Source organism: Solanum verrucosum, unplaced genomic scaffold (assembly GCF_900185275.1).
Source record: "Solanum verrucosum unplaced genomic scaffold, falcon-dt-bn FXZP01000067.1, whole genome shotgun sequence".
Taxonomy (NCBI): domain Eukaryota; kingdom Viridiplantae; phylum Streptophyta; class Magnoliopsida; order Solanales; family Solanaceae; genus Solanum; species Solanum verrucosum.
The window spans coordinates 1704405-1730931 of NW_026020175.1; the positions used below are offsets into that span (position 1 = coordinate 1704405).

Below are 26527 nucleotides of genomic sequence, written 5' to 3' on the forward strand. Positions count from 1 at the left end.
CTTTGTATATGATTTTAATATTCGAGATGTTGTGAGGAGACATTATATTTTGATGGGGCCTTATCAACCAAAACTTCGTGTATATCCTAAAACAACATTTGGGACTAGGAATCGACAATTTAATTCTTAGTGGTTTAATGCTCCAAATTCTTCTTGGTTGGAATATAGCATAATGATGATGCTATATTTTGTTTGTGTTGTTATCTCTTCAAGAATGAATTTGAAAGTCATAGCAATGCGGGAAAATCATTTACACAAGATGGTTTTAAGAATTGAAACCATGGTCCGGAAAGAATTCGATTGCATGTTGGTGAGGTGAATATTATTCATAACAAATGTATGAATATGATGCTTGATTTTGCGAATCAACGTCAATCAATTCAATCTTCTCTTCACAAGCAAAGTGAAAAAACAAAAAGTGATTATCGAATTCGTTTAAATACCTCAATCGATGTGGTAAGGTTTCTCCTAAGAAATGGATTGTCATTTCATGGTCATGATGAGAGTGAAGATTCCGATTACAAAGGTCTTTTTCTTGAACTTTTGAAATTTCATGGGATTAATCGTCCGGATGTGGAAAAGGTGATATTACAACATGCACCAAAAAATGATATGATGATTTGTTCAACAATTCAAAAAGATATTGTGGATGCTTGTACTAAAGAAACAATTAAAGCTATCATCAAAGACTTGGATGGTGATTATTTTTGGAATACTAGTTGATGAGTCAAAGGACATTTCACATAAAGGGCAAATGGCATTAGTTTTACTATATGTTAACAAAAACGGAGAGTTGATAGAACGCTTTTTGGGTATTGTTCATGTGGGTGATATCATTGCAAAAAGTAATTTACTCTTTACTTTTGGATCACTCGTTATGCCTATCAAGACTCCGTGGACAAGGTTATGATGGAGATAGTAATATGCAAGGAGAAAAAAATGGCTTAAAGTCTTTGATTTTGCAAGATGTTCCGTCTGCATATTATATTCATTGCTTTGCTCACCAATTGCAATTGACACTTGTGGCTCTTTCTAAAAAACATTCGGATGTGAAAAATTTAATGTTTTGAATACTATTGGGACATCTTTTAAACGCAGGGACTTACTTCGACAACACCAAGTTGAGAAGTTGGAAGAATTGCTTAAATCTGGAGAAATTCTTACCGGACAAGGATTAAATCAAGAACGTGGCCTCCAACGACCGGGTAATACTCGTTGGGGATCCCATTTCAAGACCTTGGAAAATTTCATGATTATATATTCTTCAATTGCTAATGTGCCTAAAGATATGAAAGAAAATTCTCCACATGATCTTGATAAACTTGCAGTAACCTTTTAGATAAAATTCAAGAATTTGAATTTATCTTTGTATTGCATTTGATGTTCAAGATGTTGCTTCTTACAAATGAATTGAACAAAGCTATACAAAAGAAAGATCAAGATATTGTCAATACTATGGGATTGCTTAATCTTTCAAAGAGAAGATTAGAAACAATGAGAGAGAGTGGTTTGGAGTCTTTGATGGATGAGGTTTCTTCATTTTGTGCTAAACATGATATTTTGGTTCCCGTAATGAGTGAAGACTATCCAAGATCGAAGCGTAAGAAGTCTGAAATTTCATATTTACATCACTTTCGTGTGGAAGTGTTTTATGCAGTTATTGATTTGCAACTTCAGGAGCTCACTAATCATTTTGATGTGTGACTAGTGACTTACTCCTTGGTATGGCCAGTTTGAATCTGGTTGATTCATTTGCTAATTTTAGTAAGAGCAGAATAATGAAGTTGGCTAAATATTATAAAAGCGACTTTGGTGATAATGAACTTCTAGATCTCATTTATCAGCTTGATAGTTTCATTGTCTATGCTCGAGAGTGTGATAGCAAGTTTCTCAACTTGAAGGGAATTAAAGATCTTGCTACGATGATGGCACAAACAAAATTGGATCAAACTTGGTTTCTTGTTTATTTGCTTGTAAAGTTGGCTTTGATATTGCCTATTGCTACGACAAGTGTGGAAAGAGCATTCTCCTCAATGAAGCTCATCAAAAATGATTTGCGTAATAGCATTGGTAAAGAGTTTTTGAATGGTTGTTTAGTTTGTAAGATAGAGTGGAAGATATTTGAAAATGTAAGTAATGATGCTATTATAGATCGTTTTCAAAATATGAAGTCTCGTCGAGTACAATTGGAAACTGATGATATTTTTTGTGGTAATGTAATTTTTATGTATTGCTCGCTTAGTATTGTTATTATAATTTTTTTTGATCTTATCTTTAAAGCAATGGTGCACCCATTTTCTTGAAATCCTGGATTCGCCTCTGCCTCCACTCACACACTCCATATAAATATTCATATCTTTGTATACGATTAATGCATTCTTTCTCAAGAAATTAAGAGATGGAAAAAAAACAAGTCTAGTTGTATTGCTTTGCTTCATAGTTGTTATGGCTCAAGGTGTTGAATTAGGTCCCAACGCAGTGGAAAAATGGTTGAAGAAGCTTCCTCATGCAAAGGTAAAGGTAACTAAATTTCGTTTCTATTTTCACGACATAGTTAGTGGGAAAAATCCAACTGCAGTTCAAATAGCCCAACCCAATTAACATGACTGCCAAATCCCCAACTTTCTTTGGGTCTGTTACAATGATAGACGACCCACTGACAGTTGGACCAGAGCCTAACTCGAGCCCAAGGGATTTATGGTTCAGCTGATCAAAATAAGGGTGCCCTTCTCATGACCCTAAATTTTGTTTTCACAACTGGAAAGTATAATGGGAGCACGTTGAGTGTTCTTGGCCGGAATGCATTTCAAAAGTACCGGCCGTGAGATGCCAATCGTTGGAGTTCTTCGGTTGGCTAAGGGAATCGCCAACGCGAAGACTTATTGGTTCAATACGACCAGTGGGGATGCTGTTGTTGAGTATAATGTTATGGTCCTTCATTACTCACATTAATTTTATTATATGAAGCTTTGCTTGTTGGTGTTCATTTGATGATATTGAATAGCACATTGACTTCTCAATTACTAAATAATCATTATGGCTACAAAAGGAAGTTAGTTGGCGCTGATGTTGAAGTCATGAATTTGCTATTGATCTAATTTCCCTTATATAATATCAAAACAAAACTCCTTTTGTTTTAGGTGTCGGAGATGGGTTCAAGTTCTTTCTTCATATTCTATTCAAGTGCTAAGCTTTTAATTTTATACTAAAAGAATTGATTGAATTTTGAAAATACATTATATCAGGTCAAATATTTTTAAAGGATAATGTCAATATGAACTGAAGTATATATTATAATATATATATATATACAATTAATTAAAAACCTATAATAAGCTATGTACGGATAGTTATAATGAAAACAAAAGGTCGATAAAACAAAAAAATGTCAAAATTATCTGAAAGTGAAAGCTGGCATATTAAAAGCATGGAGGCAATTAATACTTTCAAGTATTTTAAATTAGGGGATAACCATTCCATAATTCATAGGAGGGTTTTTTAATTTTCTAGTAAGAAATTCTATTCTGTAAATGACAAGCAGATATATAGCAGCTTTACCCCAAAGATTATCACATACACATGAACTAACAAGCATACAATTCATCATTTCTTTTTAAGTCCCTATTTTTTCTTTTTTCATCCAATTCGGGTGAGTATGGAGGACTAATTCATGGATAATTCTTTTTTTTTCCCACAAAAATCATTAAGCAAAATATATTCGTCACCTCTATTAGAACTTACTCTTTTGATCTTTCTGTTCAATTGATTTAATTTCTAATTCTAATTTATATGATAAAAACATTTCAAAAGTCTCATCTTTACTTCTCAACAAATACACTCTCGTAGATTTAGAAAAGTCATCAATAAATGTGACATAATATTTTTTTCCTCATATAGCCATAGTTTGTTTCAAGTCTCTCCCAAATCAGTATGCACCAAGTCCAATAAATTGGTTTCTCTGAACACATTAGTATAAGATTTTTTAAAACTGTTTAGCTTTAGCACAAATCTCACACTTATCGATACTTGAAAAATTAACATTACCAATAAGACCTTTAGAATGCATTTTCTTAATATAAGATAAACTAACATGTCCGATCCAAGTCTAGCATGCCATAAATCAAAAGAATCAATTAAATAAGCAGAAGTACTAATATTTTCATGTATACCATTTAGTACAAACAACGGTTACAACATCCTTTACCTACAAAAATATTATTTTTTGTTAAAATAACATTTAATAAACTCAAATAAAACCTTCACTTTCACCTTTTCTTAATAAACCAACAGAGATCAAATTGACTCGACTATTAGAAGCATGTAATACTTCAGTTAAGATTAAAGTTTTTCCAGACGTGAGTTTGAGAGGAACTTTATATTTTTCAAGAACTTGACTGGTTCTTGAATCACCAAGATATACACGTTCTTCTCCTTTATTGACTTGAGTGTAAGATACAAAATTTATTTTATTAGCACAAATATGTCTAGTAGCACCAAAATCTATCACCCAATCATTCACATAGGCAACAATATTTACTTGAGAAATGACAGCAACAAAAATATCCTTGTTTTGTCTTAATTAATTTTTGGCTTAATAAGATTATTAATTTTTCCAATTCTTTTCATAAAGGTTTTATGAGAAGTTTTGGGCTTGTAACCAAGTTTCTTTTCATCAAAAAGAGTAGAGATATATAATAGTAGAATTACGTACCTTATCAACGTAATTTTAAAAGTTGAGTAACTTGGCGAAAACGATTATAATTGAAACTATAATAAAAATATAACCATCATTACCAAAAAATTTACCGGATAGCCAACCGAACCTAAAATTTGAAGATTTCGGGTGCATCAAATATGATCTCTAACTAAGCTAAACTCCAAATAAAAGTAATGAAATAACGCTCTAGCTAGATTCGAAATCTAGTATTGTGGGTGGTTCCTCTGCCTTGTACCAGCGGCACAAGAGCACTCAATTCACTTTTAATATTAAGATTATTTTATATAGAGAAAATTATTTTAAATATCTATTATAAAATTTGGAGTTAATTTTTATTTCTATTAAACTAATACTACATATTCAAATTTTCAATCATATTATACATATATAAATAAAAATAAATTCAATCAATATAATATTGACATAATAATTTAAATATAATTTAAAATATCAAGAAAAATAAATTTAAAAACCATTCACAAATTATTTCACTGCATATGAAAATTCCCCACAAAAATAAATAAATATAAGGGATATATTTATAAGGGAAAAAGGATGGATTTACCCCCGAACTTTAATAAATGGTACGTCTATACCCTCTGTAATACTTTGCGTCCACATAAGCCCCTGCCGTCCAATTATAGGTACACACATGCCCCTCTCACTAACGGACTCCTCAATTTTTACACGTGTCTTAATCCTAATGAACTACCCGTTTGACCTTTTTTTTTAACCCATAAACCAACTATCCGCCCCATAACCCAATATCCACCCAATTTCCTCTAAGATATATCCTAATTAAAAGACCCAAATCTAAAGGTCCCGTTCCTATCACACAAAATAATACACAAAAAATAAATTTTTAAAAAAACACCTATTGTCGTCTTCTTCAACTCAGCCAGCAGAGCTCCATTTCTCAGCTCCAATGGATCTGTAACACTTAACTAAATTTTCTCCTCTCTTCCTTACTGTTACATGGAGTTCTCTTCATCTCTGCCGCTGAATTTCCCGATCATACAATGATGCAACTATCAACGGCATTGCGTTCAGCTCACTCAAGTTCCCTCTTCTTCATCAAATCCATCACTTCTTCTTCTTCTTCTTCTTCTTCCTCCATTAACCAACACCTCCTCTCCATCCTTTCGAACCCAAATTGGCGAAAACACCCTTCTCTCAACACCCTTATTCCTTCTTTATCCCCTTCTCATTTCTCTTCTTTCCTTTCGCAAAACCCAAATCTCAACCTCCACATTGTAATCTCCTTCTTCGATTATTTATCAAAATACCCCTTTATTCAAACTCAATCCTCAATCTTACGCACCCCTTTTATGCATTTTGATTTCCAATAACCTCTTTTGGGTTGCTGAAAGAACCCGACTTTCCATGATTAAATCTTGCGAAACTCGGGATGATGTTGTTTTCGTGATGAGTTTTGTTCAGGAGATGAGGTGCAGGTTTAAAGTTGATGTGTGGGGTTATAACAAGTTGTTGATGTGCTTATCGAGGTTTGTTATGATTGATGATATGAAATGTGTGTATGATGAGATGTTGAGTGATATGATTAAGCCTGATATTGGGTGATAGGAACGGGACCTTTAGATTTGGGTCTTTTAATTAGGATATATCTTAGAGGAAATTGGGTGAATATTGGGTTATGGGGCGGATAGTTGGTTTATGGGTTAAAAAAAAAAGGTCAAACGGGTAGTTCATTAGGATTAAGACACGTGTAAAAATGAGGGGTCCGTTAGTGAGAGGGGCATGTGTACATTTAATTGGACGGCAGGGACTTATGTGGATGCAAAGTATAACAGAGGGTATAGACGTACCATTTATTAAAGTGCGGGGATAAATCCGTCCTTTCTCCCTATTTATAAATATGTATATATGGCAAGGATGGTTTTTGGTCTTGAAAAAAATAATTTTCTGCTTCTGCTTTTCTTAAGAAGCAGAAATTATTAGATTCTTCCAACAATGGAAAAATTGCTTCTGCCTCCAATTAAAGAAGTTTTACATGTTAGCCAAACACCTTTAATTTTTTCAAAAAAAGTGTTTTTCTTTTTGTAAAAATAAGTGTTTTTGACCTCCCAATAGCAATGTCAAACAGACTCTTAGAGATGTTTGGTATTGCTGCTAAAAATGACTTATTTCTAGAAGCACTTTTTCAAAATGGCTTTCCCAATATATTTTCATATACATATATATTTGATTGGAAATAGTCTTGAAATTTTTGAATAAAAAAAGAGGGAAGAAGAAAGAGGCTTAGGGTTAAGGGAGAAATAATTCATCAATCTATTTTTTATGAGTAACTAATTGAGTTTGGTCATGGGGCTGAAATGGGTGGGTAGGAGAAAATTAAATGGGTTAGAATTTAATTTATCTAATAAGAAAATGACATGTAATAAATAATAATAACAATAAAAAAAATTTCAAAAAGGATGTTAGTTTTAAGGGTAGAAATAGACTAAAAAGGTGGATTGAGGATATTTTTAGCCCAATAGGTGGATGAGGGGTATTTTTAAACCTTTTCAAATAGTCCAAGGGTATTTTTGGCCCTTTTCCGTTGAAAAAATTAATAATTTGTGTTTGGCTAATTCATTTGAAAAATGTTTTTTATAAACAAATTGTGTTTGACTAATCTTTTGTAAAAAGTGTTTTGGAGAGTAAAATTGCGAAAAAGGCAAGTATCAATGTACTTTTAATATTATGATTATTTTATAGAGAGAAACTATTTTAAATATCTATTACAAATTTTTTAATCATATTTTAATTAAAATAAAATGTACATATTCAAATTTTCAATCAATATTATATTTACATACATAAATAAATAAATTAAATATTAATATATATTAACATGAAGATTTAAATATAAATAAATATATTAAGCAAAATAAATTTAAAAACCATTCCGCAAATTAAATCACTATATACGAAAAATTCACCACGAAAATAACTAAAGTCCTTCATTTTTTATCCTACAAAAATATTATTGTTACCTTTGTTTCTAATTCTGTAAAATAAAACGTAAAATAATATATAAAATATAAAATAATAATATATAAATATAAAATAAAATAAAAAATTTATTATATATAAATAAAAATTAAATTCTTGAATAAAACATAACCAAACTTATGAGATATGCTAATTAATTAAGGGAAAAATGACAAATATACCCCCAAACTATCATAAACGGTATCTAAATACTCTTTGTTATACTTTTAGAACTCTGATGTCCCTACCGTCTAATTTTTGGAGCGTGTATACCCTTTGGACTAACGAAGGGACACATGTCACGATCTTAACAACCTATCCAAAAATTATTTAATTTTTATTTCCAATTAAAAAATTAATCCGAATAATAAAAAATCCACCCGAATAATTTTAGACCCACACCAAAATTATAACCAAAACCCCAATAGACCATCTTCTTTGATCTTTTCCTTTCTAACAGAGAATCCATTAGAGATTTTCTTTTGTTCTTTAGTTAAATCTCATATTACATACTTCAATTTAAGATACTCTCATCAATACAACATTTAGTAAGATTCACTAACTTATTTTTTTAACAGAATAAAGGACAGAAATAGAGTTGGATATTGGAATTGGTTAGATAATTGAATCAATTCTGTTAATTAACAGATTAGGAGTTTAATTAATTAGTCTGTTAAAGGATTAGTTAGAAGAGTTAGTTAGATGAAAGTGAGGCACATGTATAGAATGTCTTATATAAATACTTGCATTGTAATTGATAAAGTTCAGTTTTGGAGTAATAAAATCTTCTTTTTCTTTCTCACACTTCTCTCTTTAAGATTCAATATGGTATCAGAGCATTGAATCGAGACTCGATTCAATTATCGATTCATTGTTCAATTGTTAATCACTGAAGCAGAAACAAGATGGATGATGCTACGGGTGCTACAAGTGTCTCCAATGGTGTTAAAACGACTGTGCGAACAGGGACGATTGAAACTTTTGAAGAGATCGATCGAAAGCGAAACCATCCACTTTATATTCACAATACAGACACTCCTGATAGTGTTCTTACCACCATGCAACTCACAGGGACAGAGAATTACTCTATATATAGCAGATCCATATTGATTAACCTTCGAGCCAAGAGTAAGCTGGGGTTTGTGTTAGGAACATGAAAGAGGAGTGATTATCAAGGAGAATTGGAAGAACAGTGGGAAAAATGTAATGCTTTTGTGTTGGCATAGATCATGAACACCATATCGAAGAAATTACTCAGTGGTATAGTTTATGCTACTGATGCTGCTATGGTGTGGGCAGACCTTAAGAAGAGATTTGATAAGGTTGTTGGATCAAGAGACTATCAATTGCATATGGAGATATGCACAATTCACCAAGGTAATTCGACTGTCTCTGCTTATTTCTCGAAATTAAGACTGCTATGGGACGAGTTTGATGCTCTAGTTCCCCCACCTTCATGTAAGTGCGATAAGTCTAGAACTTATGTGGATCATCTAGCATGTTTGAGGTTATTTGCTTTTCTGATGGGGTTGAATGAGGTCTTTGGTCATGCTCGTAGTCAGATCTTAATAATGAACCCACTGCCTAGTGTTGGAAAGGCATATGCCATGATCATGGCTGATGAAGGGCAAAGGATGACAGCAAGCACACATAGTGTAGGGGGCATGCTAGAAGAAGCGATCATCAAAGGAAATCGCTGGTGAAGAAAAAAATTGGGATAAAATATGTGACTATTGTAAGATTCAAGGTCACATTAAGGAGAACTGTTTTAGATTAATTGGATACCCTCCTTATTGGAAATTCAAGAAGAAATCAGGACCAATAGCTAGTCAAGGCAATCAACCAGAAATGGCAAACAATGTGACTGATAAAAGACGTAAGGCAAGTTATGAGACAGATCCAGCTGATGTTTTTGCACTTAGGCTCCAGGAGCAAAATTTGTATCATCAGTTCAGGCACATGATGGATACGGAGGAACCAACTTCAAGCTCAGGAGGTTCAATTGGCATGGTTAATATGACAGGTATATCCTCTACACCTAATGCTTTATATGTAATAATGTAACAATTGATGAAGCAAAAAAAGAACAGAGGTGGATAGTAGATTCGGGAGCCACATGTCATATCACATCTAAACTCTCTAGGTTGAGTTTTGCATACAGTTGTGTAGGAAAAAATGTGTAGTTACCTAATAGTGAACATACTTCAGTAATACATATTGGTCAATGCAAAGTTGTTAATGATGGTGTGCTGAAGAATGTCTTAGTTGTGCCTACATTCAAGTATGATTTACTTTTAATCTCACAGTTAACAAAACAGTTGAGATGCCCAGTTAATTTTTTCCTTGAGTTCTTTATCATCCAGGACCTCTCCAATGGGAAGGTGAAGGGGATTGGTAAGGAGATTGATGGACTGTACTACCTTTCTGCTTAGAGAAAATGCGAAAAAGGCAGGAGTAATGGGATGGTATCCATGATACAACATTCAATTTCACACAACCTGACTTGGCACAACAAACTAGGACATCCTTCTCCAAAGGTGTTAAAACATATATATGGAGATACTGTTGACTTTAGTGCATGTAATAAGTGTACAATTTGTCCTTTTGCAACAAACTAGATTACCATTTCAGACAAGCATGACTAGAGCTGCTACAGTTTTTTATTTACTTCATTTAGATATTTGGGGTCCATATAGGACTGCTACTCATAATGGTTGTAGATTCTTTTTGACCTATAGTTGATGATAATTCCAGAATGACCTGGTTGTATTTGCTGAGAATGAAAAGTGATGTGTTCCCTATGTTGAAATCTTTCCTTATTTTAGTTCAAAATCAGTTCAATAGAAGTGTCAAGAAAATACGATCAGACAATGGTACAAAGTTTTTTAATAGGGAAGTTAATGTTTTGCTTATATCTCTCGGTATTATTCATGAGAGTAGTTGTCCCCATACTCCATAACAAAATGGAGTTGTGGAGAGGAAACATAGGCACATACTTGAGGTGGCAAGGGCACTCAGGTTTCAAGGTGATATTCCTATCAAATTTTGGGGGGAATGTGTATTAACTGTTGTTTATCTTATAAATAGACTTCCAACTGAAGTATTAAAAGGACAAACACCTTATGAGAAGTTTCATGGTCACAAGGCAAAGATTGATCATCTTAGAACCATAGGGTGTTTGTGTTATGCTACTAGAATAGTGAAGCTTGATAAGTTTTCACCAAAAGCTGAAGCATGTGTTCTGATGGGATACTCAATAACTCAAAAGGGTTACCTTCTGTACAGTACTTCTCAACACAAATTTATGGTGAGCAAAGATGTTGTATTCAGGGAAGATGTGTTCCCTTTTCTCCAGAAGATCAAAACACAACAGACATTATTCCCAGGAGATGCTGCTGTTAACCCTGCTGAGGATATGGATATGCCAATGCATAATGCTGATAATAGTATTGTCCTGCATGAAAATGATGATGATGTCAGTAGATTACCTTAAACAAATGGAACTAATGAGCTCCCTGTTAGTGAAGAACATGAAGATAATGAAGTAACAGTCCAGGCAGAAGTAACAGGACAACCCTCCAGGCAATCATCTAGGATTTCCCATCCTCCAATTTGGATGAAAAACTATGTTGTTCCAGAATCTCATCATCATCCTTACTCTCAAAGCAACTATGTGTCTTATGATAATGTATCTTCTAAATACAGTGTGTATTTGTCAAAGTTTTCTATTGATTGTGAGCCTAGAAACTATGAAGAGGCAATAAAAGATCCAAAGATGAGTACATGCTATGCAACAGAAGATTCAAGCATTAGAGGAAAATGGAACCTGGAAAATAGTTCATTTACCAACAGGAAAGGTTGCTATAGGTTGTAAATGGGTGTTCAAAATCAAGTATAAAACTGATGGTTGACAGGTTTAAAGCTAGATTGGTGGCAAAAGGGTACCGCCAAACTGAGGGGATTGACTACCAAGAGAAATTTTTTCCTGTGGTGAAAATGGTAACTGTGAGGTCAATTATAGCCTTAGCTGCTGCTGAAAACTGGAAAATCTATCAGATGGATGTGTTCAATGCATTCCTCCAAGGTGATCTGTTTGAGGAAGTTTACATGGAACTACCCAAGGGATTTTGCAGCTAGGAAAATGATAAGAGTCTTGTTTGCAAGCTTATGAAGTCATTATATGGACTTAAACAAGCATCAAGGCAATGAAATGCTAAGTTGACTGAGGCATTTTTTATTTTAGGTTATACACAAAGTCATCTAGACTATTCTTTATTCACTAAAAGGAGAGGATCATGCATGCATACATGGTGTGATCCTAGTGTATGTTGATGACCTGTTAATTACAGGTAATGATGTTGGGTTAATAGAGGAAACTAAGCATGTGCTACATAGCCATTTCAAGATCAAGGACCTAGGGGAACTAAAGTATTTCTTAGGAATTGAGTTTCTAAGTTTGGAAAGGGAATAGTAATGAACCAGAGGAAGTATGCTCTTGAATTGATAGTTGAGGCAGGACTAGGGAATGCTAAACCAAATGTAACACCATTGGAGTGCAATATGAAGTTGACTAATACAGAATATGATCAAGATGCTCAAACTAATGATGGTTTATATGAGGATGTTTCCAGATATCAGAGATTCATTGGGAAATTATTGTACCTTACCAACACAAGGCTAGATATAGCCTTCACAATTCAATCACTAAGCCAATTAATGCCGAAGCCAAAGATGTCACACTAGATTGCTGCTTTGAGAGTGATTAGATACATCAAATTAGAACCAGGGAAGGGTCTGTTGATGAGTTCTGATTGCAAGCCTCATTTAACAGGATATTGTGATGCTGACTGGGCAGCTTGTCCTCCTACCAGAAGGTCTGTCACAGGATTTGTCTTAAAATTTGGTGATTCACTCATTTCTTGGAAATCCAAGAAACAAAATACAGTCTCCAGGAGCTCTGCAGAGGTTGAGTATATGAGCTTAGCAAGTTTAACAACAGAGGTAGTATGGACTGCCAGTTTATTTCAAGAACTTGGAGTAAAGTTGATTAAACCAACTTCTATTTTTTGTGATAGCAAGGCTGCTATACAGATTGTCGCAAATCATGTGTTCCATGAGCGTACTAAACACATCGAGATTGATTGTCACTTCATTTGAGAGAAAATACAGAAGGGCCTCATCCAAACCATTTATGTCAACACAAAGGATCAACAAGCTGATCTATTGACTAAGGCACTGGGAAGAACACAACACGAATTTCTATTAGCCAAGCTTGGAGTATTGAATATCTTCAGTACATCCAGCTTGAGGGGGAATATTGGAATTGGTTAGATAATTGAATCAATTCTGTTAGATAGTAGTTAGTTGATCAATTCTGTTAATTAATGGATTAATTAGTCTGTTAAAGGATTAGTTAGAAGAGTTAGTTAGATGACAGTGAGGCACATGTATAGAATGCCTTATATAAATACTTGCATTGTAATTGATAAAGTTCAGTTTTGGAGTAATAGAATCTTCTTCTTCTTTCTCACAATTCTCTCTGTAAGATTCAATAAAACTCATCCATACAACACTTTGGGTGGTTTTTAGTTTCATGAAATTGAGTTTGGTTTTTTCTGGTGTTAGAGGCAATTTTCCGTCGTTTATTCTTCTTGCTTACCCATAAATCCTTTTTTGTGGTACATTTTGGAATGTAAGAACATTCCCCCCGCCACAAATTAGCTATGGGTTACGAAGTATCTTCTTGACCTTCATTGTTAAAGCTCTGTAAAGAGAGCTAGAGGTATGTTTGTTCCCTATCCTCCCATATTTTTCTTTTCTGATTTATGACTGATATTTTATATTTCTCATTGTAGTGTGATTGCTGAATGTATTGTTGATTTCTGGATTTTCACAGATCTCTTTTCTTGGCTTTCAGCCCAACAATATTCATTTTTCAAAGTTTCAGCTATGTAAAAAAATTATTGATTTTTGTGACTATAAATCCATTCCAAGGTCGCTGATTTGGTTCACCGGAGCTTTTGGAGCAACAATGGGGGAGAGATGGGTGAATGGTAGTCAGGTTTCATGGTGGATTAAGGGTCACTATCCAACTGATTTCGTTGGAGCGAGGGAGGTTAGGTTCGATAGCAGTTAGAGATGGTTTCGTATCTGGAGCTTCGCCGGAGAAGATGGAGTCACTGCAGTTCTTTGTGTAACTGGTTCTTAGACTAGAGAAGAAATGAAAAATTAGATTTATTTCGGTGCGGGCCTAAAATTATTTCGGTGGAATTTTTTATTATTCGGGTCAATTTTTTAATTGGAAATAAAAATTAAATAAATTTTGGATAGGTTGTTAAGATCGTGACACGTGTCCCTCCGTTAGTTCAAAGGGTATACACGCTCCAAAAATTAGACGGTAGGGGCATTAGTGTTCTAAAAGTATAACAAAGGGTATTTAGATACCATTTACGATAGCTCAGGGGTATATTTATCCTTTTTCCCATTAATTAATAAGGGATATATTGGTAAATATGTATATGATGCTTCTATTTAAAAGCAGTTTTAAGGATTTGCCAAACATTTAACTTTTCAAAAAAAAGTATTTTTTTCTCAAAAAACATTTTTGGCCTCCTAATAACAATGCCAAACAGACTCTTAATCTTGTAGTTTCAAACATACTAGTCGTGAAAAATTAGAATTGAAGATTTATCGAAAAAGAAAAGACATTTTTGTAAAATGAATTAAAAAGAAAAATAAGATAAACTTATTAAAAACGGAGAGAGTATATAGGAGCAATTGCAAAAGTTTAATAACATTGTCCTTCACAAATTTTCCTTAATTAAGGGCATTTTTCTAAAGAATGATTACATATTGTTGTCACGTTGTGTCATGTGTGCAAGTTGTTCAAGGTCAAACTAATCCAAATTATAGAAGAAATCCAATAGCGCGCCTCGAACGTGCAAATTAATGTAATGTGCGTTTTAGAGGCAACACATACCTGAGCTGTATAGGCATCTTTCGAAAGATTTGTCAGGTTTAATATTTACACGTTTCTTAAGAAAATATCAACTAAAATATTAATTTGATTAAATTAAATTTATTATTTTATCTTATAAATTTAATACTATTAATGCTCTTGTCCTCTACTCACATTCATTATAAATATTCATATCTTTGTATACAATTAATACATTCTTTCTCAAGACAAGGAGAAATTGAGAGATGGAAAAAACAAGGCTAGTTCTATTGCTTTGCTTCATAGTTATTATTATGGTCATGCCAATGGCTCAAGGTGTTGAATTAGGTCCCAAAGCTGTTGAAAAATGGTTCAAGAAGCTTCCTCATGCAAAACAAAAGGTAACTAAGTTGCATTTCTATTTTCACGATATAGTTAGTGGGAAAAATCCAACTGCAGTTCAAATAGCCCAATCCAACATGACTGCCAAATCCCCAACTTCCTTTGGGTTTGTTGCAATGATGGACGACCCACTAACAGTTGGACCAGAGTCCAACTCGAGAATAGTGGGTCGAGCCCAAGGGATTTATGGTTCAGCTGATCAAAATGAGGGTGCCCTTCTCATGACTCTCAACTTTGTGTTCACAACTGGCAAGTATAATGGTAGCACGTTGAGTGTACTTGGTAGGAACCCTGTATTTCACCAGTATCGTGAGATGCCAATTGTTGGTGGTTCTGGAGTTTTTCGGTTGGCTCAGGGAATCGCTACCGCGAAGACTTATTGGTTCAATTTGACCAGTGGAGATGCTGTTGTTGAGTATAATGTTATGGTCCTGCACTACTCACATTAATTTAATTATTTGAAGCTTTGCTTGTTGGTGTTCATTTGTAATATTTACTGTAGTTTCTTTATTTTGACTTATAACGACGTGTTTTGATCGTACGTATACGAATTGCAAACTTTCTTGGATCAGACATGTTTACGCAGTATTAAATAATTTAAGAGTTAATATCTTAAAATGACTATCAACAATTATCTAACAAAGTTACTGAACTTTGTTTTTGTTGAAAAAATATGATCTTGATATCACAAAATAAAAAGTATCAATTCATGCTTTCATATCTCTCAAATGGATTTTATTATTCAAATTGATTAGAGCCATAATTATTCATTATATGATTCTTTATAATATTATACCGTTGACATAACATTCTTTCGTTAAGGCTGTGGAATAATCCATTATTTTGTCTTAATGTCCGTTTGTCATATCTTGTATGTTGATGATATTATTTGATGATATTGAATAGCACATTAACTTCTCAATTACTAAATAATCATTATGGCTACAAAAGGAACGTTGGTTGGCTGATGTTGAAGCCATCAATCATTTGCTATTGATCTTTCCCTTAATTATATAATCTCAACTCCTTTTCTTTTGGGAGGTGGAGATGGACTCAAGTTCTTTCTTCATATTCTATTGGTGCGCTGGACTCCTAGTTTTATACTAGAAAAGTTTGTTGAGTTTTAGGAAATGCATTTACATTGGGTCTTAATGATATTGTACGCCTCAAGCTATGAGAATTCCCTACAAGTGTTCGTGATAAAGTATTCTCTGCAAGATTTTCAATAGTTTTGTATCAATAAAATCCCTCCTCGATCTAGCTATTCACATACTCTATATAAAAAGAAGTTCCTCATGCAAAGCAAAAGGTAACTAAAATTCATTTTTCTATTTTCACGACATAACTAGAAAGAATAATGGTAGCACGTTGAGTGTACTTGGCCGTAATCCAGCATTTCACCAGTATCGTGAGATGGCAATCGTCGGTAATTACATCTGTTGGTTAAATTTGACGAGTATAATGTCATGGTCCTGCATTACTCACATTAATTTAATTTGAAGCTTTGCTTGGTGTCATTTGTAATATTTACTATAGTTTCTTTATTTTCTCTTTAAGGATAAAGACGTGTTTTGATTGCACGTACAAATTGCAAACTTTCTTGGATAAGACATGTTTACGCGGTATTGAATAATAAAAATAGTTGTATAGCCAGTGAACTGTTTTTGGTTTACAATTAATTAAAAACCTACAATAAACTATGTACGGGCAGTTATAATGAAAACAAAAGGTCGATAAAACAAAATAATAGCGTAATGATCTGAAAGTGAAAGCTGGCATTAAAAGCATGGAGGCAACTAACTAAATAATTTTTAAGCGATCAGTGAACAAATAAGCGGAGCTAGAAGGTTACCGTTCGGCAGAATCAGTAGCTTTAATTTAGATTTTTATAATTTTTTTAATAAAAAGTATTAAATTTAGAATTTAGTTATTAACACTTATATATTGTATTTTAGAATTTAAAATCTAGAAAGTTTAAATTTTTACTATGCCTTTATATATTTGTGATAGAGATATAATGTAGTAGATTATTTTTATGATAAGCAATAAGATAAAATTAGGAATGAGTATATCTGAGATTAGGTGAGGAGTCCGGCATCAAAACCGACACTTTTTGAACCTTAAACACCAAAAGGGACCTTCTCTGAAAACACACACCAAAACGGACAGTTCGCCCATTTTTGGGTGAATTATAACTAACATCCCTTAACTCCGTCATCCCCATTAACTCCCAATTCATCCAAAATAATATTACACTGCCCACAAATGGGAGAACTACTAATCTTCAGCATGTGAATTTATATCCGTAATGTCATTCTTAAGATCAACAGAGAATAGTCTACGATGGATGTCCTCAATCTGATAGTGAAATTGACCAGATTTAGTGGCAATACATTCAATAATTTTAACCTTATTTTTCTCTAGCTTCAATATGATCTTTGGACAGATCGATTCTCTGACAATACTTTATCATTTTATCTTTGTTCTTTTGAAGTTTGGACATCAAGTAGATCCTAATTGATTCAATCATTGTCCAAATATACTTGTCTCATGTAGAAGTACACTACTGAATGACTCACATTGATTATTTAATAACACATCACACTTCAAAAAGGAAGAGAAAAACCCCCTGGCCAGTGAATGGAGGCTTATTAATGAACCATTTAGGGGATTTTGAATCTAAGTTTCCCATTTCTTCCATATGCTTATAAAATTCAACTTCTCTAGTTGCTCTGGCAGCTTTCCATATGACATCTTTCAATACTTGCCCTCCAAAACCTTCAGTCTTGAAATTGTTGTGCAGGTGTCTCAAACAAAATTTGTGTGTAACATGTGGCATTGTATCATCAAATGCTGGAATTAAGCCTTTTTGCTTATCAGAAATGAAAGTCCAAACAAAATAATTTTGTGAAATGCCTAGATCCTCGTCAAGAAGTGTAAAAAACCAACTCCATAACCTTTCATTATTGCGAATGCAATAGGATACATGTTTGTTGTTTCCATCAATGCCTATTGTTGTCGGTAGTCCACCCCCCCCCCCCACCCTGTGGTTCCCTTTCAAATGGCATCCATCAATTCCTATTATGGGTTGACATCCGGCTAAAACCCCTTGTTTACAAGCTGCAATACACACATAGTCTTAAAAATCTCGTTCTACCACCATTGACCATTGTTTTAGAATTTTCGTCCAACTTTAAAATACATGTAGTTCTTGGATTACTCCTCCTCAGCTCAGCACAATAATCCCACAACATCTCAAATTGCTCTTTCTTAGTCCCTGTAATTAGATTTAATGTCTTCCTCTTTGTCATATAAGCTTGATTTCGTAAAATGGTACAATTATAAGTTCTCATCACATGAGCTTGAAATTCTTTCACACCCCAATTTGGATTAATTCTAAACTCTTACACATACTTCTTAGCTAAAAATTTAGAGTCAATAGTCTTGTTACCTGTTTAATTGCCACAGGAATGGTTAGGACCTATTGTCTTGATCATGAATGACTCATCTTGATTACCCTTTGATGCGAATATGAACCATATGCAGCTTGACACCTTACAAGTTACCCTAGACCTCGTACTTTCATTCTTTTTAAATATGATATCCATTTTTTGGATCACAACATGTACCTCAACTGCCCATTTGAATTTTTTGCTATAACTGAAAATCATATGAAGTGCAAACATAAATTTTGAATCCTTCAAATCCTTAGTTGGTTGAAAACAATGGATCTTTTCATCGTCAAAATCTCCATGTAAACAAACTCATCAATTCCTCATCTGATGTAGCAAAGTCATCTTCTTGAGTGTCACTGGGAAATATAGCCAACATATTTGAGGTAACTCCATGCTCAACATTTTTTCCTTTGACTTGATTATCTCTACTTTTTCCAGTAACACCAACCCACTCTAGGGTAGAATTGATGGATTTATCAAAAATAATGTCAGCTTCTTCTAAGGAATAATCAGAATCACGAAATGACTCACATTCTTCAGTTGTCAAATCATTCTCATCGCTTTTGTCGATTACATCCACATCTACCAAGCCTTCTTTATCATGTAGTACTGGGCCACCCTCGTAATCAGCCACATCATAGTTCCATTGATCCTCATTTGTGTGGTCGACAAATATCACCATCTCTTTATTTTCAGGAATTTCATAATTTTTTTTATATATATCTAAATCAATTGATAAAAGTCTTATACATGTCTCAAAATAAGGTCCAAACTTAAACCAAAATTTTACTTTTCTATCATTGACTTTCAACTTTTTCATACACTGCCTAATCTGAGTGATATAATTTTCTTCTCCCTTGCAATAGTCATAATAAGCTATCTGTTCACTAACATAGTTCATCTCTGGTTCAAACACCCACCGACTCTTATATTGTAGTTTAATGGTGTACATATCTGAATCTCCACCATTTGCCATGAGAGAAGAAAAAGTAGGAGCTATTAGAATTGTTATAATAAATAGAACCAACAAAAAAAAATAATATAAATTATCGTACAAATCCAAATTAGTTTTGAATTTGAATTATGTTGGTTTCAGTTCTTGAAAAATTGAGTTATATGTATGAGATTTTAGAACTATCCAGTTTAATTGTCTGAACAATCCCTGAGTCTTCACTTTTATCTATTGTTAGGAAAAAAATGCTTATGTCATTTTAACAAGTAGACCCAACATGAAAACATATCTATTTTGTAATTATGATGTGCCCTCCCGCCTTGATCTTTTGGTCAACTTTATGCATAAATATAACACTTCTATTCTCTGCTATCAGTATGAAGACACTAGTGATGGCAGAAGCTAGAGTGTTGTATTCCATGAATCGGAAGCTAGGAAAGTTAATAAGTACTCGTTCCAAGCTTACGTGAATCCAATAGCTTTTGTGTTATGAACAAGCTCCAGCCCAATGTCACACAACCAGTTATTTATTGGGCGGAGAAGAAGCAATAGAACTGGAATGCAATTCACAAATGTTGATTTGGGACCCAAGTCCAATTAATGATAGGTTAAAAGGGGCTACCGCTTAGAAAAAGTATTCATCTTTTGATTAAACACCTGAATTATATTGGGTGCTTTACTAATTGTATATTGTTGAAAATATGATATTTTGACGCATGACGAAGATTGTAAAATTATTTCCGTATCACAATTATTGAGGATAAATCTAGTTGAAATCAAGAACATATCCAGTGTAGTCCATACGGTGGAATCTAAAGAGGGTATAGTGTACACAAGTTTTACCTCTACCTCAGAGTTGAGATATACTAATATTATCATCCATAAAAACTATATTAATAAATGAGAAAGGGTAAAAAACAGAGGAAGGAAAGCAAAGAAAAGTAAGAACATGGAGTGTTAGGCCGTGAATTTTTTGCATTTTTTTCGAAGTTCAACTCCAGAAAACACGTTTGATCATAAAACTTCAAGTTGAATTTCAAAATTTCCGAGAATTTGAAAAATAGCAAAAAGTTGTTTTCACTTCAATAGTAGAGACCAGGGGCTTCAACATGACTCAATGTCTCAATCAATTGGAGAGAAATTCCAAAAGCAAACATATACTTTTACTTTTATTCTACATTTCTTTGACTGCCCTATGGAATCAGATTTTTTGAAATGTTATCTAATCAAACACTACCACTTTAATAATGCTGTCATTTTGACCCCACTACTTTTTTAGTTTTCATTGTCATAAAACAAATTCTCCATCATTGCTCTGTTTGTTAAGCTTTCATTTAATAGGAAACTAGCCAATATATATATATATATATATAGCAGAGTTCAGACTTGAGAGTAGAGAAAAGGTTGATTAATAAACTATACTAGCAACTGAACTGGTAACAAAGGAGATTTCCTTACACATAACATGATTCAGAGAATTCAAAAAGCAAACATTACACTTTTCCTTTTATTTCTACTTTTCTGTGTCCCATTTTGAAATGTTGTCTAATAAACACTCCCACTTTAATAATACTCTCATTTTGACCCCACTACTATTATTCCTGCTTGCATTCTCATATACCAAAAGAACGAGTACTTACTATTCCACCAAAAATTTTGCTGATAGCACCTCCTCTTCAATTATCAACTTTCAACTTCCTCTCTTGTATTCATTCACTCTCAACTTATTTTCATTCTACTTTTAATTTGCTTCCTTGTAACTAAGAAATCTAGTGAAGAATAAATTAATTAATCAGATATGGAATTCTTATCTATTTTTGTGGAAAAGGTAACGGACTGCTTGATGCAGCCAGTTGCGCGAGGGATTGGGTATTTAGTTTACTACAAGAGCAATATCAGATGTATGGATAAAGAATGTGAGAAGCTGAATAATATCAAAAGTGAGGTGCAGGAAAGAGAGGAAGTTGCCCGGAGAAACTTACAACGCATTTCACACAATGGCGAAGCTTGGTTAACTAGTGTTGATACCACTACTGAACATGTGGAAGTTGTAAGGCAAGGTACAGCTGAGGTTGAAAGGGGTTGCTGCTATGGTTGGTGTCCAAACTTGAAGTCACGTTACTCGCTGAGCAGTAGGGCTAAGAAAATCACACTGGAGTTGATTCAACTTCAAACTGAAGGCACCAATCCAAATGCTTTCTCCTTTGATCGTCAAGTTCAAAGTGAGGCTATACCTAGTGACAGTGGTGAGGTGTTTGACTCTAGAAAATTGCAAGAGGATGAGGTCATGGCAGCTTTGAAAGATGACGGAGTCACTATGATTGGGATATGTGGTATGGGTGGTGTTGGTAAGACAACACTGGCTGTCAAAATCAGACTAAAGGCGAAACAAGAAAGGATGTTCAATGATGTTGTCATGGTAATTGTCAGTCAACAACCAGACCCTAAAAGAATTCAGGGTGAGATCGCAAGAGGAGTCGGACTGACATTAGAAGGGGATGATATGTTGAGTCGTGGAGATCGGCTGCGTACAAGGTTAATGGATCAGAACAGCCCCATCCTTATAATCATGGATGATGTTTGGAAGGCTCTTGATATAAAGAGACTTGGAATTCCAAGTGGAAGCAACCACAAACATCAGTGCAAAGTGATATTCACAACGCGTTTCCGATCTGTTTGTGAAGCAATGGGAGCTCAGAAGATCATGGAAGTTGGAATGTTATCTGAAGAGGAAGCTTGGACCCTTTTCAAGCAGAAAGTTGGTAATTTTGTCGACAATCCTTCTCTACTTGGCATTGCAAAAAAGGTTGCCAAAGAATGCAAGGGGCTGCCACTTGCAATTATTACAGTTGCAGGAGCACTAAAAAAGTTTAAAACCAAGCCTTCGTGGGATTGTGCCCTTGAACAATTACGAAGTGCAGAAACAAGAACTATTCCTGAAGTGCCCACAGAGTTGTATAAACCTCTAAGGCTAAGCTATGATTTCTTGGAAAGTAATGAAGCAAAGAACCTCTTTTTGCTATGTTCCTTGTTCGAGGAAGATAGTGATATCTGTCCTGAAGAATTACTAAGATGCGGAAGGGGGCTTTGCATCTTTTCAGAAATCGGAAATTTAGAACATGCAAGAAATACGGTCAGTCTTCTGTTAGAAACATTGAAAGATTGTTTCTTGTTAGCCCAAGGTTCAGACAAAAACTATGTCAAAATGCATGATGTGGTCCGTGATGTGGCTATAAGTATTGCGTTTGAGGGAGAGCATAAATTTATGGTAAGTCATCATGTTAACTCGGAAGAGTTCCCAAGAAGAACTTCTTATGAGCATTTCACTCACATGTCAATAGTTGCAAATAAATTTGATGAGCATCCTAGACCAATATTTTACCCAAAACTGATGCTTTTAATGTTGAAATTCCGGGTTGAAGATTCATTCAAATTACAGGACGATTTTTTTGATGGAATGGATAAACTCAATGTCTTAAGCCTGAGTGGATATAGTCTGTACTCCATTCTGCCTTTGCCAGCATCCATTCAGAGGTTGTCAAGTTTGAGGACGTTGTGTCTGAGTAATCTAAGGTATCCTGACATATCCATTATTGGGGAACTTGTCACTTTAGAAATTCTCAGCATAAGAAATTCTCAGTTAGAGGAGGTGCCAGTGGAGATTGGAAAATTAACCAATCTAATTATGTTGGAGTTGCAGAATGAATTTAATACAATTGAAAGGATTTCAGCAGGTGTCTTATCAAGGCTAGTTCAATTGGAGGAACTACATATGTTTGTAGTAGAATGTTGTAGTTACTCCACCTTGAGTGAACTGGAATCCTTATCGAGATTGACCACACTGAGATTTGGTAAATGTGCCGAAGATGTTATCTACAGTAACTTGAGCCTTTCCTCCAACTTGACACGGTACAATCTTACAGTGAGTCCCATGTGGACTTCAGCCATGGATGATTACGACAGGAGTATTACTTTAGAGGTCACGAAGACCAGGCCATTGGGTAATTGGATCTGCCACCTGTTGAAGGAGAGCGAATTCATATATTCAACCGGAAATGGCTCTAATAATGTGTTGACTGAGTTGCAACTGAATAAACTTCAGAACGTGAAATGTCTCCACCTCGATAGTTGTGATTTAGTGACGCATTTATTGAAGATCTCTGGGAGGAGACATGAAATAATCAAGTTCCCCAATTTATATGAGTTGGAGCTTGAATATCTGAAATGCCTGACTCACTTTTGCAGTGACACTATTGAGGCTATTGAGTTCCCTCAGTTACGGAAAATGATCTTCGAGGAGTTACCTAAGTTCAAAAATTTCTGGCCTACAGCCAACAACTCCGTCAATAACTCAAATCCTCTTTTTCATGAAAAGGTTTGCTTCTTATCATGAAACCAGCTTACTTTTTCAGTTGTTATTCAAGGGCTAATTTAAGTTTTTAAATATTTCTCTTATATAGATCTATTTGTTTTTCATTATTTGAATTTCTTGATGTTATTTCATTTTTGTAGTGTGAAAATATATAGATATGGAAAAAGAATAAAAAAATAAGAACAAATTTAAGACTAATGACCTCCTCAAGTTTACTTTGGGGTCCTATGGGTTGAGCTCAAATGGGTTATAAATCGGGTTGTGTTATGACCCACCCAATTTAACCAGTTTAATCTCAATAACTTTAACATATTGTTATTTAACTTTTATAACCTCAATTTGAAATGTATTAAGGCTTGAATGAATTGAGTTTGAACTCAATCCAAATTATCTTGAGTCCAACCTATTAAATAATGGACGGATTAGACGGGTTACCCAGCTCCAAGTTTGATACTTGAACGTTTGCAGGTTTCTTGTCTCAACCTGAAAGTGCTAGACATCGATAGTTCTAACATAAGTGCTCTATGCCCTCACCAACTTCCAACTGCCTACTTCAGCAAACTTGAAACATTGAAAGTAAATAATTGTAGAAAATTGAGAAACTTGATGTCTCCATCAGTGACCAGAGGTGCTCGGAATTTACGAATACTATTGATAGAAAATTGTGTGTCAATGGAAGAAGTGATCACAGAAGAGGAACAACAAGGAGAAGAAATCATGACTAACGAGCCCTTATTTCCCCTGTTGGAAAAGTTGCAGCTTGAAGGACTGCCTAAGCTGGGGCATTTCTTTCTGACAAAGCGTGCTCTTGAATTTCCATTTCTCAGAAAAGTGAAGATTGATGACTGCCCTGAAATGAAGACGTTTGTCCAACAGGGAGTATCTGTGAGTACACCGAGTCTTGAATGGGTGAACTACGATGACAGGGTGGAAGTAGATGATCTGAATGAATGGATACAACAGAGGTTCAATTCTAAGGTTTGTCTTGCGCCACTAATTGTATAACCAATTAACTCTAGTGCTCTCTTTCTGTCTTAACTTAATAGTAATAGTAATATTCAGATACTTATTTATGTTTGTCAATTGAACCAACTTCCTTGTACAGTATTTTCAATTGGAAATCTGAAGCATCACTATTCTCTGCTCCCAGGAACAAAATACTAGTGAAGGCACTACCGACAGCAACGAATCTGAAGCTACTGTTGGCGACAAATCTGAAGCTAATGATGGCGACAAATCTGAAGCTGCTGATGACTCGGAAGGGTGAACCATGATTTTGGGGTGATGGCAGAAGCTACTGATGTCTATGAATCCAAAGATAGCTAGGAATAGTCCATGTTAGTTCAAACATGACCTAATACCTATACTGTTGTTTGTTGATTTTTGAAAGAAGGAGCGGATCTTGAAGAAGCAGCATGAGCCTAAAGTAGTAGCCTATTACGTTTTGTCATGCCCCTTTGATATCTTATTAATCAAGCCCTAGCACCCCTGTAGGTAAGATCCTCATGATGGACATAACAAGCAGAGGCATATGGATATTATAATGCATGGATTCACGTGAGCCCAACTGTTTTTGCCAAGAGACTTTGTATTTGTATCAGTAATTTCCTTAATTACATATTCGGATTGATTTTGATTCAACAACAATTTTATAACATGTTATTAAAGTAGAAGAGAAGTCCTAGTTCTGACACTCTTCTTTATGAGTAATTACTTCTTACTTGTGTCTGTAGAAATTCTTTAATAGTTTCAAATTTTTTCTGCAAGTTTGGACAAACGCAGAAAGAAGCAATTCATAAATTATTGTCTTGGACCAAAGTTATTTGGAGAAAAAAAATAATGAAAAGACTGTTTTGAGATGTGAACTTTAGACTAAAAGTGAAGTCTTCGTTTAAAATTCCTCTTTGATTTGGGTAATCATTAGTTGCCTACAATTATTATTTGACTGATCAAATTAAAGTAACTTGTAACAAAATCTAACTATATCGTGTACTAATTGTCAGTAAAATACAGAGATAATGTAAGACTTGTTTTCATTGCCAGTGTATACAAGTTAAATTCTTATTTGAAGTGTCACTCAGACGTGAGATTCTATCATTTCCTTCAATTTGTGAGTTCTCTTATACTAGAATTTGTTGGCTTTTGTGTGTGTGAATAATTTGCACAAGATGCATAAACACAAGTGCCAATAGTAGAAACTAAACCGCCACAAAACAACATAGTTGTTGATCAAAACAAGGACATAAAGTGACTCTGATGACAGAGGAGAAGGGTAACACAAGGCCCCAACGCAATAATAATCTGGCTTTGGTTCCTCATAAAAATACTCATATTGGAAGTTCAAAAGTTTCTACTTTTTGAATATGAGAGTATTTCAATACACACAAGACTAAGTTGCCAAACCACTATTTCGAAGGTAAAGGACAGCTTAGCATGTCAATGTAATCAAAACGTTATACATACTGCAAAAATAAGCACAAAGAAGCTACTGTATATTTTTTTCAATTCTCAAACTATCCTAACTAAGAGCTCACGCAGAGTATAGCACATTAAAATGGTTAGCCCTGCTTAAACAAGAAAGTATGCATTATAGCTTGATATTAACAAGTTCAACGTTTACGGGGATACTTATCTTGTGATTTCGTCACAGAAAACAATGAGTTTAGCAAATTAAGAACAGTAATATTGCCCTAATTCA

The 26527-nt window shown here is 34.3% G+C and overlaps 3 protein-coding genes and 1 pseudogene across 3 annotated transcripts; all 4 read left to right on the top strand.

Annotated features, from left to right (window-relative positions):
- Positions 1-754: 754 nt before the first annotated feature.
- Positions 755-1704, top strand: LOC125828913 (uncharacterized). Its single transcript, XM_049508222.1, has 3 exons — positions 755-903; positions 1099-1327; positions 1390-1704. Exons 1-3 carry the CDS (start codon positions 755-757, stop codon positions 1702-1704), a joined length of 693 nt encoding a protein of 230 aa, XP_049364179.1.
- Positions 1705-1778: 74 nt separating this feature from the next.
- LOC125828914 (dirigent protein 7-like) lies at positions 1779-2952 on the top strand (annotated as a pseudogene).
- Positions 2953-14914: 11962 nt separating this feature from the next.
- LOC125828885 (dirigent protein 22-like) lies at positions 14915-15499 on the top strand. Its single transcript, XM_049508203.1, has one exon. The coding sequence runs from the start codon at positions 14915-14917 to the stop codon at positions 15497-15499; it is 585 nt and encodes a 194-aa protein (XP_049364160.1).
- A 5756-nt stretch (positions 15500-21255) lies between these two features.
- LOC125828915 (probable disease resistance protein At4g27220) lies at positions 21256-25096 on the top strand. Its single transcript, XM_049508223.1, has 4 exons — positions 21256-23231; positions 23304-23832; positions 24298-24828; positions 24980-25096. Exons 1-4 carry the CDS (start codon positions 21256-21258, stop codon positions 25094-25096), a joined length of 3153 nt encoding a protein of 1050 aa, XP_049364180.1.
- Positions 25097-26527: the final 1431 nt, after the last annotated feature.